Consider the following 21,969-nt stretch of genomic DNA (forward strand, 5'->3'; position numbering starts at 1 on the left):
TGCAATCATAAAACATTGGAAGACCTCACCCATTGAGATATACGAAGTGCCTCCTGACCCAAGGGGCAAGATCTGGTTCCGCCCTGCTTGTTGATGTATCATACCACTGACATTGTCTGACTGGACTGTAATGGTCCCTGTAGGTAGAGAGTCTTGAAGTGCTTGCACACCAGAAGCACCACTCATCTCGAACACTGCTGTACAAATGGTACTTGTGAGGTTGCCATGTTCCTTGGACAGTCTGTTGTAGATATCACCATCCTCCCATCTGGGAAGCATCCATGCTCATTGCGGCTACCGGACAGGTCTAGAAAGGGTCTGCCAAAAGTCACGGGGACCAGCCACCATAGTAGGCCTTTTTTGCAAGATTCTGTGATCAAGATGTGCGACATTGGCAATTCCTGGAAAGACCGTGAAAAGCCACTGTAAAATCTGCATGTGGAAGCGTGCGAGCCCAGTACTTAAAAGACTCGCCTTGCCTGAACTCTCATTTTATGATGAAAGAAACTTGACGAATGGTTGACTGAGGCAGTTTTGCTATCATGCGTCTTGTATCCAAGTCTGCCCCTACAAAGGTAATAGACTAACCGGGTAGATTTGTTTTATAGTTTGTGATGTCTGACTGGGAACAAGTTTGGATTGTACAGTCAGTCCCATGTCGCTCTGTGGTAGCAGGGAGGAGCCAGTTGTCTCTAGATATGGAAACACCTGGAATCCTAGACACCTCCAGTGAGCCGTGACCACTGCCATACACTTGGTAAACACCCAGGGGGCTGTGCTAAGACCAAATGGCACGGCCCTGAACTAAATGACTAGCTTCCAGCCAAGCTTAAGAATCTCCTGGATTGCCTGTCCATTTTTATATGGTAGTACGCTTCCTGGAGATCTATGGAGCACATCCAATTGCCCTAACCCAAAAAGGGAAGAATGGACTGCGGTGTCACCATCTGGAACTTTGTCTTTACCAACTGGTCTCCAGCCCAGTCTTTTTTGAAACTAACATTTTGAGTAAGTTCTGGATCCGACTTGAGTCTGTGGGGACTTCCTGGATGTCTCCTTTTTCTAGTAATCTTTGAACCTCTAGGATTGCATGACCTTGAAATCTGGGTGGAACATTTGGGATAGAAAGTTGGTCTTGAGAGGGACCGAGAAAAGGAAATTTTGTAACCCCTGGATAACAGACAATACCCATGTTTCTCTAGTGATAGCTTGCCAGGCTGCTGGGTACACCTCCAGAGGTGGTCAGTTGGGCCCCCCTTCAGGAGTGCTGGAAGGGCCTAGCAGAAATATCTGTCGCCCTGCTGTTGTGGACCCCCTCTACCGTGAAGGTGGCATCTTCCATTGTAGTTTCCCCCTCTGCCCCAGGGGGGAAAGTCATGCGTGTCAGGTGAAGATCCCTGGATTTTCAGAACCACGTTTTTCCACTCAACCCTTAGGATAGGGTCTAGATGGAGTGGAAAAACAGACCCCTATGCCAGACAGTCTTGCCATCCTGTTCACACCTAGTGAGAGCTTCTTACCCGAGGCCCAAACAAGGACAAGCCAAAGGGATTGTTGGTAAATGACTTAAAAGGGTTCCGGAAATTGACAAAGGCACACCCAGGAGTCTCTGCGTAAAACTACTTTGGTACTTGCTGCCCTACTCGCTCCATCTGCCGCATAAGAAATTAGCCTCAAGGAGTTTACCATGGAGGTGGAGGTCGCAAGCTTGGAAGATGCACTGTTCGCAACTCCCTCAGCTGTAGGATCTTGCAGGGCATCTGGAGATACCTCTGAAGTGAAATGTGACAAGTAATTCAGATATCCGAGAGTAAAAGTCGCTGAAGAAAATGTACGCTTCCCATATCGGTCCATCGTAAGATACTCTGTTCGGGGGATGGACAGATGAAGCTTCTGCAAACTTCTTGGTGGCTGCTGCCACCACCATGGCATCAACAGGGACTCCCTTGGCGAGCAAAGACTCCACACCTTTCGACTCACTACAGACAAAAGTGGGTCGAAAGGTGGAGACACCCAAGAGGTGGAGGGTCAGGAACCAAATACAACCAGGTATACGGACTTGTCCTCATAAGGGGCTAGGGACTTCAGCCACCCCTATAAGGATTTCCACAAGGTCTGAAAAAGAAACCTCTTCAAGAAGGGGACTCATCCAAGTCCAAATATGAAGCGAGACTCTTCTTCTGAGGGATGACCTCCTAATGTTCGGGGGAAATTTAGGAAGTGGGATCACCCAGTGGGGCGTCCTGGGGCACAGGGTCCCTACACTTGGCAGGAAGAGGAACAAAGGCAGGCACAGGGGGAGGAGCCACCAATGGAGCCGAGGGTGGAACAGTCTCAGGAGCCAGCACCATCACAGAAGGCACCATAGACCAGAGTCGAAGGAGCCTCTGGATCCGAAGAGCTCAGAGATCTCCTTCGAACCAGAGTGTCGGAGGTGGAATCAATGGGAGAAACTGGGGGGCTGAAGGAGCCAAATCCTTATGGGCTGGAGAGTAATTTAGCAAGTACCTGTGACTCAAGGAGCATGTCGACCCCACACTCCACATCGTGATCCAAAAGTCTGGACGACAGTGTGAAGGACCAGTGACTGCCCACTCCAGGTTGCGGCAGAGAAGATTGTGGAGCAGAGCATACCAGCTCATTTTTTCTTTACTGCAGAACTGAAAACACGACAGATCGAGAAAGAAACCTGCAGGTGAACAACCCCTAAACAATAAATGCAATTAGTGTGCCAGTCCAAGGGACATTTTGGCAACACCAAGTTGCATTTTTTTAAACCCAAATAGTTTAGACATAACTAGCACTAAATCAGGAAAGTTTCCTCAGAGAAAAACTATCACTCTCAGCCTATAAGTAGAAGCAAACAGGCCGATAACCACAAAGGGAAAAAAAAAAACATTAAAATTTTTTTCCTGAAAGGAAAGAGCCTCCAACGTAAACAGCAATCCCAGAGAAGGGGTGAAGAAAGGGAAGAGTACATCGTGTACACTTACCAGAAATGTAGCGGCTAGAATACCAAAGGCAAGTAAAATGATGCCTGCTGTTCTCAAGGACACCAGCCGTCACTTCCTCAGTCTTTCTTGCCATAACTGTCAGAAGCCCCCAGAAAACAAGACTTAAACCAAATCTAGCATGTACCTTAGGAAAAGAGAAAAGGGGAAGGCAGGACTGCAACAGTGAATACACTCCAACATCTACATTTATGGTAAGTGTACACAACTGCACTATGTTCATAGTGCTTCACTGTTGCAGTCCTAACCAATGGGTCGATTACCAAAGCCCAGAGAAAAGGGAGGCAGAACCAATAGAATCAAGGATTGGAGACAGTGCCTTGCAGAACAGCAGTGGCAAACCCTGCCCTGGCTCTAGAAAACAAAGTAAAATTATAATGCTTTGTGAAAGTGTTAACAGAAGACCATGTGGCAGCCTCCAAAAACGTCTTTAGTAGGGACACCCCTTAAAAAAAGTGTAGTTGAGTGGGTCCCAACCCTTTGTGGAGGAACCTTGCCATGAAAGGAACAAAAAGGTATAAATACAATGAGCAAATCCATTTAGAAATTGTTTGCTTGAAAATAGCCTTGCCCTGGGCTCCAGGGGCAAAGCTGACCAATAGCTGTGCCAATTTCCGAAGGTCTTTAGTCCCATCCATGCAAAACTGGAGTTGTCTTATGCACATCAAGAGAATGTAGTTCAACTCTTAGAGGATTAATAAAGAAGGTAGGAAGGCATGGGCAGTCTTCCACGAGAGAAACTTTAAATCTGCAGTGGCAGATGGCTCAAAAGGAGGAAGAGCGAGTTTCTCTAGAACAGAATTAAGATCCCAGGCTGGAGTAGGCACCCTTCTGGAGGTTTTAAGTTGCAAGCGCCACAGACATTTTCATCAGGAGAGAAAATGGATTATTCAAAAAGAACAATGGAGCAGAAATGGCTGAAGCATGGATCTTAGAGGAAAAAGACCACCCTGAAGCAAATCAGTCAGGGATTCAGATCAGGGGAAGGGAAGGCCAAGAAGATTCCCTCTAGCCTGCATTCAGACAGAATCAGCCAGGGATTCCAGATCAGAGGAAGGCCAAGAAGATTCCCCTCTAGCCTGCATTCAGAGAGAATCTTTCCCATTTGCCAGCATAAGACTTCCTAGTGCTAGGCCTCCCGGCGACAAGAAAACTTGTGCCCTAGGGGATACAGTTCTGAGTACCCATTTGCAATTCATGATGGTGGCCCAGACATTTGCAAAAAGGGCCAACCTTCCCCCTAAAGGGCTCTCCGAGCAGAAGTTGGACACAGTCATTGAGAATGTTTAGACTGATATGCAGGCTTAGAACTTCCTGCCTTGGAAGAGGACCTGCCCAACGATTAGACCTTTGAGGGGTAGCCACCTGTCCCCTAGAAGATTTGTAACCTCTAGTCCTAGAACGGCTGCCTGCTGGTATCAGGGAACGTCCAACGCTTAGAAGGTTAATTCCTGCTAAAGCAAGGAGGCTGAACTTGCAGAAAGTCTGTCTGCGTAGACTTGGCCTTTTCTTCCATCTTCTTGAGCACTTCCTCTGCTTTGCTGCCAAAAAGCCTGTCCTTATACAAAGGTAGATCTAAAAGCTTGGTCTTAACAGGCTCTAGTAGGGGCTGCTCCCTGAGCAAAGCATGCCTTCTAATAACAGAGCCAGTAGCCATAGCTTTACAGGAGGCTTCCAAAATGTCAAAACCACAACGTAATGAATGTTTACAGACTAGACTGGCAGAAATCAGCAAATCCTTACTCTCCACCAATTGAGGTGCACCTGTTATCCTAGACTCAATAGCGTCCAAGATGTGCTGCTGGTACTTCAGCATATGAAAAAAGAATTATTACACCCAATAGCAAGAGTGGCAAAGGTATAAACCTTTTTACCCCCACCCATCTAGGTTCCTGGATTCCTTGTCAGAAGGAAGAGACTTTAGTAACAGTGGCCTTAACTCCTTTAGGACCTTGAGAAATAACCTCTGGTCAGCCAACTGAATCCTGAAAAAGAAACCATGAGAATCAGGGACTCTAGTACCAGTCAGGTTTCCTGGAAGCAGGAGGAACCGAATTTGGAGTAGAGGAATTTTCCAGAAAAACATCAACCACTTACAACACAGGTGGAACACCCAAAGACTTATGCTGAGGCAAATCCAAAAACTCCCTAATCCTTTTCTCAGAAAGGAGATAATCCTGACTCTCCCATTTAAAATGTTCCCTGAGAATATTTTAAAGTATCACCAAAAGAGAAAACTTCTGGAGTAGAAGCAAAAGGGATGGAATCCCCAGCGTCTGAATCCTCAAAAAGGAGAGAAAGCTGAAGAAACCAAAAGAAATGCTAGAAGTATCATAACCTGAAAAGGATGAAGCCTCATGAGACATATCCCTCCCTATTTTTGAAAGGCTGTGAACACCTAAAAGGTCAGCCATTTTAACCATTTGAGAATGAGGGGCACGAGAGGAAACTGGAGCCAGTTTCTTCACAGGCTTACGACTGGAAGATTTACCTGCAAGTCTAAAAGACTCTGGAGGCCTGGCAACCACCAAAGTTGTCGGTATGAGTTTGCTGTCTGAATGGAGGCGCCCGACACCAGAGTCTGCTTCGTGGCTCCAGATCCAGCTGAAGAGGCAACAGGCGGAAGGTCAGAAGGTAAAATGGACACCAGAGGCCTGGGGGCCATTGAAATGGTTCACAGGCCTGTGGTTGAAATCTGCGGGCTGCAAAGGCGCTTCACCGGTTAAAGCACGACTGACAACCAACCTAACATCACCCAACTTTACCTTAGGATGCCTGTCACGGTCCTTTTCTTTACACTTCTTGGGGATATACAAAGCCTGAAGACCAGCAGACACCATACCGACAAACTTGGGCCAAACCCCAAAATGCTTAGCTAAAAGCTTAGCCAGACGAATAGTACGCAGATTAAAGGAACCACGAAGATCACCATTAGGAATGCCATGGTCAAGGACTAAACAAATACAATAGGAATGAAAATCTGCTTTCCACAGATAAACAATTAACCTTTTTCTGACATTCATTAAGGCAAGAAGAGAGGAACCCCAACGGGGTACTTAGCTGTAGTTTACTTCAACTCTGTAGCCGAAAACAAAAAAAGGTAAATTGCCGACCGGCACTCGTGCAAGAAATGCTTCTGCTTTGGGCTCCGCGGCAAGAAGACTGAGAAGTAACGTTTGCGGCCACCTTTTGTATCGGAGGCCCTGATGTCCTTTACAACAGACAGCAGTCATTTTTACTTACTTTGGTATTCTGGCAGATAGAGGGCTACCGGGAGCCAAATAACCCATTGGTTAGAACTGCAACAGTGAAACACTATGAACATTCCTCTAAAACAGGCTCCAAGGGTAAAGCAGGCCTGAAAGAGAAAATAAGTAAAAATAACTCTAGGGTAAGATTGGGAGCAAACAGAAAAACTGAAGAAAAACAAAATACTCCCAATGTACACAGGACTTTGTTTAAATAGGAATGAATAGAACTAATTTGTTCCAATTAATCAATCAGGTAATAAAATTGGTAGATGCAATTCAAGTAACACACATACTTAATTTTAAAACTTACAAAAATATATATGCAACATGCAGAAATATATATATGTAAATAAATGCTTACATCTAAAACTAATGTTCAAGCCTTTTGAGTTTCAAAAAGGGTTTCACAGAAAAAGCACCATTTAGTCCTGGAAATTTTCAGCATCCAATAAAGTCCATTTCTGTTCCAATGCATAAACTTGTTTCTACATCACCCCCTCGTGGGCTAGCATTCAATGACTGAAAAAAATTAAAAATGTGTTTTGTCAGTAGCCATAGCATGGTTTGATTAGGCATCACTCAACTTTTGATTGCAAAATGTCTCTATTACGTTCTAAGATTCGATCTTTTAATAGTAGATTTGTTTTACCTACCTATTGTTGGATGCTGAAAAATTTCCAGGACTAAATGGTGCTTTTTCTGTGAAACCCTTTTTGAAACTCAAAAGGCTTAAACATTAGTTTTAGAAAGAAACATCTATTTACATGTGTTTATGTACATATTTCTGCAAGCTGCATATATAACTTTTTGTAAGTTCTAAAATTAAAGTATGTGTTTTACTTGAATTGCACCTACCGATTTTATTACCCAATAGGAACTATTTAAACATTTGATGCATTTTAAAGTTTTAGTCTGATGAAGCAACAGTGTATGTCTGCGAAAGCACTTTTCTTTTTTATTAAAGCAAAGTCCTGTATACATTGGGAGTATTTAGTTTGTTTCTGAAAGAGAAAATGATTGCCAAAAACACTACAAGGAGCAGAGAAATGGGTCGTTAGACTAATTAAGAAACACACTAATGAGTCATTATAACCAGAAATTTACCAAAATTTAGCAAGTAACAAAGTACTTAGCCTGAGCCAGTATGTAGCAATATAGACACTGCAAGTGGCAAACGATATCTGGGTAGCTGCCAGTAGGCAAGTTGAGCTAAGGGGTAACCTCGAGCCAGTAAAAGCTCTCTAGCTATTGTATATCAGCCGAGTCGGAGCAGAGGATCGGCTCTGAACCCAACTAGCAAGAACAAAGGCGAGATGGGATAACCTGCTTTCTCCAGAAAAAGACATTTTTAGTTACCTTGCACTAATGTCAGCACTCCATTTTAAGAGTATATGTTGAGTCAAAACAAAAACATTAAAATGAATTACTCAACTTTAAAATAACATTATTGAAAAGGAAAAGTGGGAGGTGCCCCCAAAGGGAACTTCTCTTGCTCAGCAAAGGAAGGTACACAAGCAAGACTTTCAAAAACCTCTGGAGCATACTCTCTGGGGGCAGTAAAATCTGAAGACCTTCAAGACACAAGTGACACAGTGCCAAAACAGGTTAATAATCCAAAAAGAACAGCAAGATGGTGTGAACAGTAAAGAGTCTACTATGACAGGCATTACAACACTCGCCACCTTACCAAGACTACTCCCCCTCAACATCATGGACCTTAGGAGAAGAGTAAGCCTAGGCAAAACAGGAGGAACACAGTACAGTGTACCAAGCAATCATTGCTGACTAGTTCATCTGAAAAGCTCTTCCGCATCATTTAGCCAGCTAACAGGTCAAAGACTTCTCCACTGGAGACCCTCCCCACAGAGAGTGAAGTGCAGTTCCTGAACTGGGACCAACCAACATAACAGTCAAAAGACTTGTCTGACAAGATCCCCATCTCCCCAGACAAGGGGACTCTCTTGATTCCAGCCTTTTAGGAGACTTGCTTGCAGAGTCTATACCTCATCTATCCAATTATGCCCACAACATAGTTATGCCAAAGGCTAAACACTGCAATGTAATGTACCAAAGCAGAGGCCTTTACCACAGGCCCAGAGTTGAACTACCATGTACCTCAAACGGATGTGGCAAACTTGACTGCTGACATTTCCTTTCCTCCACAGCAGTAAGGACGCTGTCTTTAACAGGACCCAATTAGCTTTACCTTGCTGTGACCAAAACTCTGAATAACCAGTCCTTCAGCCCAGTGCACAGAATATAAACTGCAGCTTAAGCATCTGTGTTTAGACACCACCAAGAACCATTTCCTTAGCTAATAAATCAAACTGTGTGGGGTCTGCATAGGTGGTATTAGGCTACCAGACAAGAACCCATCCCCTCCAGCATGTCCCGTTTATTGTGGTGACTAGGTTTAGGTCCCTAGAGCATGTAGCTCAGAGGGATTGAGATTTCTTTAGGTGTAGCATGTCCAACAGCTCTGGGTTTGACATAGCTTTATATGTTAGGCAGAGATCACCTTGGAGTAGGCGATATGCTAGAGTAAAGTTTGAGTTTAAGGCAGCCAGTGTATTGAGGCCAGTAATCCTCAAGAGGTACTTTTGCGGCCTTTCCAGCTGCTGCAGATGTCTTGCCAAGTACATTCCAAAAGGGGCACTGTACTAATGGGTCTAATGAGTGTAGAGTAAAGGGGAACAATCACCTCTTTTTTTCTAGATGAGAACCTTTTTGTGATGGTATGCCATGTAGGATTTCCTTACTACTGTGGTAATGTGATCGAGAGACTACTGTCCACCTGGGTCCCAAGGTATCTTAGACCGTCGCCCATGTGGTAGTTCATGGGTACAGTTTTTACCAAATGGGATGACAATGCACTTTTTGCCATCAAGCTTGAGGCCATGGCTCTTGACACCAGGCATCTGTTTCATTGAGGCCCTTCTATAGGATGTCCACATCATTTGGGGACTCTGACTCCTAGTTTGCAGTCATCTGCGTTAGCCAAGAGAAGTAGATCCCAAACACGGCTGTGGTACTCACACTTGTCACTGGTTTGAAGTCAGATTTGGAGTCTGCAACTTTTACAGTGTGGGTTCTGTCAGTGAGCCAATTGGCAACCCATCTTGTGACGTAGGGATTTATACCTAGTTTAGTGAGTTTAGCTATAATTCCAGAATGGAGGATGGTGTTGAAAGCCTCGGTAAGGTCAAGATAGGCTGTGAGAACCACCTTACCCTCGTCTACAGCTTTGGTGGCTGCCTCAAAGAACTATCAGGTTCAGGAGGTATGATCTGCCCTTGGGTGGGGTCCAGCGTCTGGAGGTTACCGATGTCTTTGTTTAGGAGTTCCATGGCGATAAGTTCCATGGCCTTACAGACCAGGCTAGTCAGGCTATCAGGGCAATAGTTCCTGGGATCAGCGGTGGCAGCCCTTTTGTGAGTGGGATAAATGTTGCTGTGCACCATTCAGTGGGCACAAAGCCTGATGCAAGACTGACTGAACATGGTGTTTAGGTGGGGAGACAGTTCATTCTGACCTTCGTGTAAAGTGTAACCTGGAATGTTGTCCAGTCCCCATGGATGCTGTGCGTTTGGCTTCAGAGTTCAGCTTTTACCTGCATAGTTGTGATTACAGGGACTCTGCATTCTTCCTACATAGATATGGGCCCTTTAGGGGGGTGAGAGGGGGGGTAAGTTAGCACGGAACTTTAGGACATTGCAGATGACCACATTACAGGTAGTAGCTAGTCACTAAACTACCAAAAATATTTAGACTACTCCATGTTGCAAGTGCACCATGGCTTAACTTCATTATGGATGGGTCACTGCTACACACCCGATCTTAAGGAGTGATGGAACATGCCAAGGCAAAAACCACAACTACCCGCATAAGCTTGCGATGCAACGAAATTCCCTGCATCCTCTGAGCATCACTACAAAAGCTGCATGTAGTACAGCAGTATTCGATTGACTCAATTATGCAAGTTCCTCTTGCGGCCAGGAGACCAGCTATTCCACCGTCCATTTACTCTTGCGTGAGCAAAAAATATTGCAAAAGTCAGCGATGCAGAAGGTTGGAAAGGCGTACTCCATGGCTCTGTCTGTCTTGCCTTAAATGCTGAAGTGCCCTTCAGCAGCAATTACATATTTAGGTTATTCCTAGCTCATTGTCTAGAACCCAGAAAAGCAGCGAATTTCTGACAGCAGGCCAAAGGAACTATACAAATATGCTCCAAAAGTATGAGTCAATAACCCTTTTAACTGAAGACTACAGTGAAGCTCAAAAACAAGAATTCCAAAGAAAACACAGCAGAAATGCAAGTAACATACAGTAGTGTGCAAAGCTCTAAGGAACCAACAATAATGGTCTAATCCATAGAATTCCAGTGCTACTCTGCTCATCAAATATTTAGGAAAAAAGGCAGCATGCAGGCGGGGAAGAGAAGAAATTGTGAATTTAGACAAATAGTTGTGCAAACTGCGTGTGATCTGCGCTAAAAGATAAATGTGTAGTGTAGTGAAATAACATGCAATTTCACAGAAAGTTCCATTTCAGGTGTTGTGAGGCAACAGATGTTTTGGTTTTATCTTCCTTCTGAATTTATACAACTGCATGCATGCTAAACATGCATGTCCACATTCAAAGGTGTACTCTACTGCTGCAGATGTCCAATTCTTTTTAAACGTAAAGGGGAACTGTATCAAACCTGCATCCCAACCTCACACCACAGTAATAGGAGTAATGAAATATCAGAGCAGACATGCGACTAGTGATTGTAGATTATCCTTTTCAAGGTAAAGGCCCACTAAGAAAATGTTTGTACCCCAAGCATACTTCAACATTTACCTATCTACCCGAGGAAAAATTTGCATTTAAAGGAAAAGGAACTGAACATATGCTTTGGGAAATGATTAGGGAAATTCCCTACAGTATACCCAAACAATGGTTAAGCAAACGGCCATAAAGAAAGTTGAGCTGTAATTAATTCTGTTGGCTGCCAGCAAAAGCAGTTACTAATAAATAGGAAAGTCGACAAATCTGAGATATTTAATATACAAAATGGAAGGAATTACATGGAAATGGGAAAATCGTGAGAATACAGACACAATGTTCAGCAGTAAAAAGTTTTAAACAGGCAGGAATTTAACAATTACTGTAATGTTGGACTGATGACAGTAACAAAAATGTTAACATTGCTGTACTTGTGGAAAATGGTCATTTTCCACTAAATTCACTAAAAATAGAAAAATATACATTAATAGGGTTTTAACATTTAACACCCCACAACCCACTGTGGTTGCACAAGGGCACACAATTTCCAATACTGGTACCTCAAATGCAGAACATTCAAACACTTGACCACAAACCTGAAAAAAACTTCAAAACTTCTTCTGTTGTGCATGACCAGGGCAGACCCCGTACTCTAACAATATACGAATCTTCCTTCCCAGACATCACTGCAGCTTTTTCTGTGAAGAAAAAAAAAAGACTTTGCAATTTCAGAGACTACAGACAAGATTGCTAAACCTGACAAAGTTACATAACTACATCTTGTTAACCCCTCCCCCTTCCAGGGCTCTAGTGTACCAGCCTTCCAGACAGTTCTCCCCAAATACCAAATAATGGGCAATTTGAAAATGCACCCTTTCACAACGTGGTGCATCTGCAGGCAAGTATTCCAAAATGACAGGCTCTTTTCCAATGAAGGAAAATTAGCAAGAAACATTTAACAAAAAAATAACCTTAACCCCTTTAAATTCAATCCTTTAAACAATTTACCTGTGTGCCCCAAAGATGCAGTCCCTACCATTGACCAAATCACTAAAGTTTTATTAAAATTTTGAACGCCCTGAAGACAAATGTATATACTCCCAAATTAAGGGGAGGAAAGACAAGTGTACAGTGGCAATTATCTTTAGGGAATACATATGCTCAATTGCAAGGGGGCTCTGGAGTTATGCTCAACAAGTCACCTTCCAACTCGGCAGCAAGCTCACACCCATACTGGGAAGGCACAGTGATCTAATGCAGTAATGTGGGACTCGCTCTACCAAAAGGGCAGGCTTAGGCAATCACAAAACATCAACTGCACCAGCATGGTTGCCTGAATACAGGTCATTTCCTTTATCAGCTGAAATAGAGCATTAAGGTGGCGAACTGAAGTTCCTTTGGTACCACGGTAATTCCCTCAGCTCTAGTTTGCCTACTGTGTGATCACTTTTGCTCACAAGTTCCCCAATGTGCCCAAAAGACATAACTAGTCAACAAATGGGTATTAAATTGTTAACAGAACAAAGGGCAGTTTTCGACTAATGGTACTTATGACTGAATTCCACCCACCCCAATCAAAAATAGGCATTATGACAATTTTACAGAAATGAAGACCAAACTAACCCTATGGTAGTAATGCAGGTGACACTATACACTAGAAGCTTAAAAAACAGCTCTGTCATTGTCCCTGCTAAAACCCAAATTACACAAGTACTCTAGTATACCTCAAGTATAAATTTCAACACAAAATAAACCACTACTCCAGCACAAACCTCAGTTACTGCCCTCATGCAATGTCTCAAACATACCAAGAGAAAACACTACCAGTGTGTTGATTCAATTGCCAGGCTTTAAGGAACAAGTACCAGTGCACGTCCAGCTATCCATCACAACTTGAGGTACTTCAATGTGTGTGCTTCAGTGTGTGTAAAATACTAAACACCCTCATTTAATTTGCCCAAGTCTTGGTGGAGAGGAGCAAAAGCAGAGCCATGACAGCAAAACTGACCTCCATCCTTTACATCACCTTTAAATTTAGAATGGAAGTCAACTAAAACACCAAAGACCTTTCCTCACAGTACTGTAGTCCTTGTAAATAACCATAAAATATAAACTATTGACTGCATCTGCAGTGGTGGTGCTGCGGTAGCGTTGTCGCCTCACAGTAACACTGTACGGTTCGATTCTTAGCTAGAGTGTCTTCTGCATGGAGACATGCGTGAAAGGGCGTACCTTCGTTGAAGGTTGTGCATCGGGGCTGGTAACTCTGAACGTAAAAAACGACCTATCGTTAGCGGACCAGAGTTCAGCTGTGGCGACCCCTAACTGGGAAAAGCCAAAAGACAACAATATAAACATCTATGCTCCTGTCCCTCACCCTTTACCTTGCGACCCATTTCTACCAAATATCAAACCCCTGCTTCTTAAACTAAAACCACTCCAACACCCCCTAAATTTCTGAAAATTACTACTGACCATTGCATATCCTGTATCTTAATCTACTGTACCAGAAATGTGGAAATCCTTCTATACTACTACTCTGCACAAAGATGGAAACTCTGTTGAACCCTCTAACAATAGACCAACTGCTATTCTCTCACCGCTCTCAAAGATCCTTGGAAAATGTATATACTCATTACGGTCCTCTTTCACAAAAACCTCCTGACATGGTTTCCCCCTAAACACAGTACCTCGACTGCCTTACTATCCTTTAGGTTGCAGAAGCTAGGGACAACCTCCTTGTCTACTCTGACCACTCTAAAGCCTTAGGCAGAATCTCATCACAACCTTCTTAAACTGCCCTAAACCTCTCATCTACTCTTGGCTGGTTCCAATCCTACTTACTGGCAGAAAACAAGCCATTAAGATGGCAGCAGGCTTCCTTGCAACAGGAATATCCCAAGGCCCCATACTTGGTAACAATTTTGAAGAGGAGTGCACCAACAACCTACATTCATCTTGCAGTCTCATCTGCAGATGACTATTCTCTTCAATCCTCTCTCGGAACTACACACACCACAGAATTCCTTTATCTCCGTTGAAAAATGGCTCGGAAACTGTCCTTAACACCAAGAAAACTCCTCTTCCTACCTCAGACACACTCCTCTTCCTACCTCAGACACACCACAAATCCAATTTCCCCAGATAGCACCAGTATCTCTCCTGCTTTACACACAAAACTCCTTAGGGTAATTGAGACAAACTTGACTTGCATATAGAACAGGCCATCCAAAAACTTGGAACAACTTTATAGGAACAAAAAATTGCTCAATACTGCCACTGAACACTCTTGCGCTGGGATTTCTCTTACCTAGTCTTCTATACGCTTCCCCCATCCTTACCAATATCCCAACTACCTCAATACAGAAACTGGAACGCACATACAAAATTGCCAGACTAAACCAGCCACTCTTCACATCACTGCCTCTCACTAAACAAACGTCATTGGCTGGAATTTCAACATCTTCCCTTACAAATCACAACTCCACACTACCCTTTCTATACTAGACAACCCCTTAGCATGGTCTGCTCTTGCTTCTCACGTTACCCCCCCCCCGTGCAGATGAGCATCTTCAGTTTATAAACCCAAAAGAAATAGAGGTACTTGCGTATTATCGCAACCACATTCAAACTGCTGGATAATACGCAATGAATCAGACTTGAAAAGTATTAAACCATCTCAGGGTGATGCTGCAACCTAAATACGCATTGTTTGGAACCATCAGCAGAGACTGCTATTGTACAAAAGAAGGAAACAGCAACCATTGAAAATTAAGGTTCTAGACATGTGAAGGAGTGTCCCTTACGCCAACAGTTGCAGAAGTTGTCAAAAGGACATCTACAGACCATCATGTAGGTTTGGCCGCCATTTCTTTATTTCTGAATAGACCAAACGCTGTAGAGTGACAACATTCTGCATAATGCATTGACCTTTTGTTTGTGCTTGCCTAATGATGTAGACATAGCTCGTAACGAATTAAAATGCTTAATTCAGACATTTCACAGAATTTAGATATGACCGATACATTCAACCGTAACCTTAATTCCACGGCTATGTGATATGGTTAATTAATTCCACTGCTATGTCATAAACCACTTCTGTCTGAACAGTTTTCTGGCATTTCCAGTCATTTTCTGCCTTTGTTTCTGCCAAGATGGCTTTGGAATACAGTTGTGATAAGTACCGAAATAGACAAACTACACTGTCACTAAATTGGAACAAACTCCCTCTCCATATTAGATCTAACCTTTCCCCATCTTAAAAAGGAACTTGAATCCCACCTGCAAAACTTAAAATTTTGCTGTTGCCTTGACCACACGCAGCCTTAGTCTGTCCTGCTGTATAACCTGTTGCAGCTCTCTCAGTAACTTCTGCTTAAACTAACCTCCTAAACCCTCAGCTCTACTACTGCAGCCCCCTCCCATTCTCCACACTATCCCTTCCCACACTTCCCCATCAATGTCTATACACTGTCCTCCTCCTTTTGAACCATCTTTTTGTTTTACTCGCATATGTAGTAAATTTTAGACCACTGCCTTGACCACACGCAGCCTTAGTCTGTCCTGCTGTATAACCTGTTGCAGCTCTCAGTAACTTCTGCGTAAACTAACCTACTAAACCCTCAGCTCTACTACTACAGCCCCCTCCCATTCTCCACACTATCCCTTCCCACACTTCCCCATCAATGTCTATACACTGTCCTACTCCTTTTGAACCATCTTTTTGTTTTACTCGCATATGTAGTAAATTTTAGACCACTGCTGTCAGTGCAACCATTAATGTTCATAATTTGTCCAATGTCGTATTTGCATTGTAATTTAATAGCTTTTGTCCTTATGTTTCTTTGCCGTGGCTCTTTCCCCTTGGGTCTCCACTGAAAATGGGTCGCTTACCATCAATACAATGCAAACAGTCAATAACTTTTTCATAATTTTGTATTGAGATTGTCACGTTATCTTATGTTGTTACCTTATCTTTACCTATGTTTGATGGGGCTTTTCCCCTCAGGTCTCAACTGAAAACGGGTTTGCAAACTCAGTTGAACTAACCTGGTTAACAAATGTGAAATAAAATACCAAATATTGTGTGTACAGCCCTCAATCACATGCCAACCTTTGAAACAAAAGACATCCCAACATCAGTAAAACAGGTTCTATGCACATTTATACCCAGGCCATAGATAACATTAAGAAAATATGGAAGATAATACACCTAGTCAGTATGTTCCCTCAGGCTGCACTCCTTCACAGATGACTGAACCAATGGACGAGATGGACCTGAACCAATGGACGAGATGGACCCCCAGACCGAGCACACTTCCCAGCAACGTACTAAGTAGCTCTTTGTTAGGAAAAATATAATTTCACTACCGCAATTAAACAGGATTTAAACACATTTAGACTAAAGGTGACCATCTACAAATGTAGTTAAAGGCACAGTACCAGAGTTTTTGTTTTTGTTCCGTTCTTTGTTTAGATTTTCAGTCTGGCTTTGAGTCTATCCCAGCTTCGGCTTCAGAGGTTTGGTGAGGGGTGCTTACAGGAAATTAGGTCTTGGTCAAATTCCATCTCCAATTGCAGTTTGACACAGAACTGTTGTCGGGTACTGCATTAGTTTCACCTGTGCTCTTTACACGCTGGAGTAATCTTTCAGGAATTTAATTACTCCACTTGCTACTACAACCTGAGATGGTTACATATACCAATTCTGAGACTGCTAGAGGCTATACAAATTCACCAAGCTTTACGGGACTATTTCCCATGCATAACTGCGAGCAAAAAAAGAGCTGCACACCACCACAAACACGTGATAACCTTAGTTTCCCAGTGATTGAGGACAAAAAGCAATGGCAGGAGCTGAACATTTCCCTCAGGTGAACACAATTGGCAATGAAAAAAGGGCTAAGTAAACAAGTCAGTAGTGGTGTTGCTGATGGTGGTGACAATCACAAGTTTGTCAAAATGTCCCTTTAAGCTTACAGACTTCCAGGCAAGTACTAGGCTAGCTTCCCCACACATGCCATTTTAAACATAGACAATTTCTCTTTCAAAAGGAGAAAACTCTGTGCATTTCAGTTATAACACCTTAGAATACTTGGGTATTACCGCAACCAGATTTTCACGGTAGCAAAATTCCCATACTTGAATAATAACGACTGCATGAAGCAGTGTAAAGGGTAAATCAAAGTCCGCTTTACATTTCAGAAAATATGGATTAACCGCAGCAGCTGAAAAAATGCAATAAATCATGTTTGCTTTGCCTGTATTACAGGCTCACACTCATGGATGCTGCCTTGCTGATGAATGCAGTGTTTGCAGCGGGATAAAGGAATCCTTCACAGAAGGGAAAAACAGACAGGAAACATTTTGGTACAGTAAAACTTTAGTATGCGTTTTGGGAATTTTCAGCAATTGCTATATACCGTCATGTAGTGGTCCCAGGACAGAAGTGACACAGCTGTGATTCCCAAAACCATGTAGGACCGTTATTTGACAGCACTGGCTGACAAAAAAAACGGAGTGTTCACTGGGCAGCCTTGCAAGAAGCGACATGCTGCCAGTAAAGAGCACGAACAAACAATATGTTCTGTAGTCTGTTTTGCTAGCACTGTGGAAAATGATCTCTTCTGCTAAAGAAAACACACTGTTTTGCATTTCAACAACTTTCACGACCATATTTCCTGAATGGCAATACGAAAGTACCCACCTTAGAATTGTACAAACTGCCTTAACCCACAAAAGCGATTTTTGCTAATTTGCTAAAAACATGAAATTACAGCACACTATAAACATGATCAGTTCTGCAAGGATTGAGGTATATATTTACTTGGCCTCCCTCCACCATGATTACACAACCCTAATTAAGGAAAGTTTCTAGCAGAAGAGACCTGAATCTGTGTTCCAATAACTGTACATTACTCACCAAAGTTACCTAAAGATTATACCCCCCAATTTGATATCTGACCCAGATAACACCAACACTCAAAATATTACCAAAACCTAGTCTTCCCTGGAAATCGCAGCGAACATTCTCCCTTGAGGGTCAGAACTGCTCTGACACTGGAAAGGGGGAAACGTTTTGGCTGACACACGACTCCCAAGTCCAGATGTGCAGCTCTGTTGAATGGGGGCACTCAACATGAGGATACATAACTTCCCCTACAGAAAGAGAGGAAGTGAAGGTCTGGACGTCACAAGTTAAGAAATAGGCGAGGCTGGCACAAGAAACGCCTACAGTATTTTCAGACAATGAATAAAACACAAGTCATCCATGTTTGAGAGAGAATGAACCTAATAAAAATGCTTCATTAAATTTAGACATACATGAAATTTGAGGATTTAAATTTAAAAAAATATGGGACAGCCTTTAAAATTTAAATTACGAAAATGGTCTTTCCTAAACAACCAATTCCTGAAACAAAATGTCATCTCATTTGAAGATGAAGTCATTTTCATTTTACTAAAAACACTATATAGTGACAATCTTGTTATATTGCCTAAAACTAAATACAACACCAACAAATTGGAAAATTGTACACACACATATATATATATATATCCCGCAATAGTTTAAGATTTTTTATGTTCACAATTTAATTTTGAAAAAAGACTTGGTTCATAGTCTGAAAAACTGGCTAAAATTATACTCATAGCAATGGATTTTAGTAATACAAATGCTTCACCACACACCAGGAAGCTTTATCTGATCACCAAGACCACATCCTAGACTCAAATACTGGAGATTTACTTGGAAATTCAGTTTTATACTTCATTTAGACATGGTAAGATAAAGTCTGAATGCTGGCGTGTTACTACTTTACATTCAAAAAAAAAAAAAAAATTACACTATACAAAACTGATGCATCTGATCTAAAGCACCTTAACAAGTAACTAAGCCACCCAACTGCTAACAGATGCATCAAGTAGGCCATTACCTAACACATGACATGCGCAAGCAATAACAGTCAACGCCGGCACGACCCCATAAGTTCAGCCAGTCAACCCCATCCACTTTCACCATGGGCACACCCAAACCTGCGCGAACTTTGTTGGAAGTATTACGTCCCACAATAACCCATAATCCAATACCAACAGTGATAAACACATTCCGGATACTATAGCAACTATTGTTACAAACACAAAATGACCCACCTCACAGAAAGCTTATAACGTAATCACGTGGAAAGGGCGCGCCGCGCACGCGTAATAACGCGCAAGCAAAAGCATTTCAGAAATTTCCAGTCCTCCAGAAAAGAAAATCGAAAGGAATCCATCACTTAAGATTACGCGCCGGCAGCCATTGAACACGTGCTACAGTGAGACGCTTAAATAGGGGCAGCAAGCCAATACTACTAGCTCATCAGATAGAAACAAATCCAAATAAAGCAAACACTGTACAAATAGCAAGTATCACGGATACTCCAGTGAAAACAGACCCAGACCACAGAAACTAAATTTCGGTCGATCTATTGTACTAGCAAGGCCACCAGGTTAAAGAAAGTTCCTCTAACTCTCCGAGGTATGTTCCCATATCCATTCAAACACTAAGTTCTGTAAAAGTAAGTCACCGAATATTGAACTCGGCTATACAAATTCGAGAGATTTTAACGCTACCCCCATACGTTTCCCCAAATAAAATTACACTACTGCGCAACAAACCAACCAAAATGGCGACAAGGAAATTAAAGACTACTAGACGTTACCATCTAGTTCTATATACATTTACACTAAAATAAGTTCGCGCGTGTACATAGACAACCAGTTAATAAAACAAAACTATGCATCTTGGATATTAACGCAATCACACCATAACTATTTGACAGGGAGTTCGATAACACCCCGTCAAATCCAATTAACTTAATACTAAACACGGTATAAAATAAAAAAAAAAATCTGACCTGTAACAGTATGTGTATTAAGATATTAAATTCATAAAACACTGCATACCAGTAGAGGTTTACTTTTTCGAAGCGTAATTTAAAAAAAAAAGTAACTCACCTCTACAAAAAGCACAACGAAGTCGGTTCGCCTAACCTCGGGGACGAACTAAAAACGTCCAAATCCAATATCGCGAGAGCACCAGAATGTCGTTCCCGCCCAACCAGATAGACACAATTGGCTGCGTTACTACCGGGATGCAAGTCCGTGGGCGCCCAACCAGATAGACCCAATTGGCTGCGTTACTACCGGGATGCAAGTTCGTGGGCGTGTTGTCGTTATAGTTATCTTGCTTAGAATCTTAGTACACTTGTTTGGAAAAATGTTGTCATTACGTGGTTGTGTGTATGTAACTATATTTGATATGATAATGAAATGTATACTCTTAATTGAAATACCCACTAGAGACGTTTTAACCACCTTTATTTGCTTTTTTATAGGAAGTACTAAGTGCTAAATATGCATTTTGTGAGTTGTAGTAACATCACGCGTTTTAAACCACGTATTCTAGTCCTACAGTACACGGCATATCTCACCGAAGACAGATATTCACCGACTCATGTACATGTGAAAGTTTACTTCGAAGTGGTTCTCTTTTTCTAGTAGTACGGTTGATTGATGTTTATTGTTTTGGTTTTAGATTAATTTACTTGTGTATGAAAAGATTAGGCTTTGTTAAACAAGGCTTATGCAGTGTTTTACCGGTATGTACTGAAAAGTAAGACAAAACATTAATCTTGTTAGTGAAGTTTGTAGGGAACGGAGACTAATTACGATGCGGGTTGCAGTATTTCTGTAAAACACTGCTTCGGCGCTCTCAGCTGTCTAGATTTTCGTAGAATGGCAAGATTTTTGCCTCAAATGTTTTTGGTCTCTTTTCATAAAATGTGTCTTTTCTGCCAAATCATCGGGATGATCTAAGGATTAAAGTCATTAAATAAGGACTTAAAATGAGTTTCAGAATTCGTTTCCTTCAGAAAAGGCGTGTTTAACACAAACCTTGTTGTTTCTAGCAACTTTCTAAGTTGTAAGAGCAATATTTAAAATTTGTACCTAATTTTTGGGCCTTTGTCCCCCATTTTTTTGGGCTTTAAGATTATTTCCACTAAGATGTTGAGAGGTATCCTGCTTCTTCATATGTTTGGTAAACTCTACGAAAGTAAAGATAAACCACAAGCTCTGTAGAGGAAATTAAAACATGTTCGGTAGAAGTAAGGAAACCTTTTGACATCTGTATGACCATTTTCACGCGGTAGCGTTGACAGAATTCAAACAAAAAATTGGGTTTGACATTTCGAAACCGAAGCCTGTGCCCACGCGGCGAAAGTAGGAGCGTACCTAATAGGACGTTCTCTGCTGTGGAGATGCTGCTGTTTTATGGAATTAATTTGGTGAGGTGTGATAACTTACGTGTTCTTAAAACCATCAATCTTAGTCCTATAGTACGTAGTACATCTCACAAACCAGCTGGCCACCTATTTATTTTACGAGTTTATTAATTTACTAGATACGGAAGTTGCATGAATTATTTACTAAAAAGGTTTTTGTAAGCTTTTAAGAATAAGTTTTTCATTTCTGAGGTAGCTGCGTTTCCAATTATGTGCGCCAATTAACCTATCCCGTTTAGGTGGAGATTAGCCTCGCTCATCCAATGGTCGATAATTCTAGATTATTCTTTAATGAGAGAAACTCCAATGGTCGATAATTCTAGATTATTCTTTAATGAGAGAAACTGGGATAGTAGTATGGATAACTTGAGCGGCACACCTCTCAAGTGTACCTTATTACGAGTCTTAAAAGTTCATGTTCCACACTGAAAGAGTCTGTCACACATTCAGTGTTAGAAATTTTTTTAAGTGAAATTCATGGTAAATAGAAATGAATCATATTAATTCATTAAAGGATGATCTTTATAAGTAACACTAGCATATTTTAACCATCCTATGATCTTCCTAGTTGAAGTTGTTAGTAAGACATTAGTATGTGTTCCACATTTTGCCCAT

At 42.0% G+C, this 21,969-nt stretch overlaps 1 protein-coding gene across 5 annotated transcripts in view; it reads right to left on the reverse strand.

Annotated features, from left to right (window-relative positions):
* The window catches only part of HNRNPH3 (heterogeneous nuclear ribonucleoprotein H3), an 80,665-nt gene extending 60,525 nt beyond the window's left edge, over nucleotides 1-20,140 (reverse strand). For 2 of the 5 annotated variants that reach the window (XM_044056970.1, XM_044056967.1), the window contains exons 1-2: nucleotides 20,027-20,139; nucleotides 11,626-11,727 (exon numbers count right to left, since the gene is read on the reverse strand). In XM_044056970.1, coding sequence (XP_043912905.1) covers nucleotides 11,626-11,713 — 88 coding nt within the window. In that variant the 5' untranslated portion in view covers nucleotides 11,714-11,727; nucleotides 20,027-20,139. Of the gene's footprint in view, nucleotides 1-6,254; nucleotides 6,352-6,623; nucleotides 6,759-11,625; nucleotides 11,728-20,026 lie in introns of those variants that run through there. The other 3 variants (XM_044056969.1, XM_044056971.1, XM_044056968.1) reach the window with 3 other exon arrangements.
* Between the last annotated feature and the right edge of the window lie 1,829 nt (nucleotides 20,141-21,969).

Source organism: Protopterus annectens, chromosome 14.part0, assembly GCF_019279795.1.
Source record: "Protopterus annectens isolate FY-2018-M chromosome 14.part0, PAN1.0, whole genome shotgun sequence".
Taxonomy (NCBI): Eukaryota; Metazoa; Chordata; order Ceratodontiformes; family Protopteridae; genus Protopterus; species Protopterus annectens.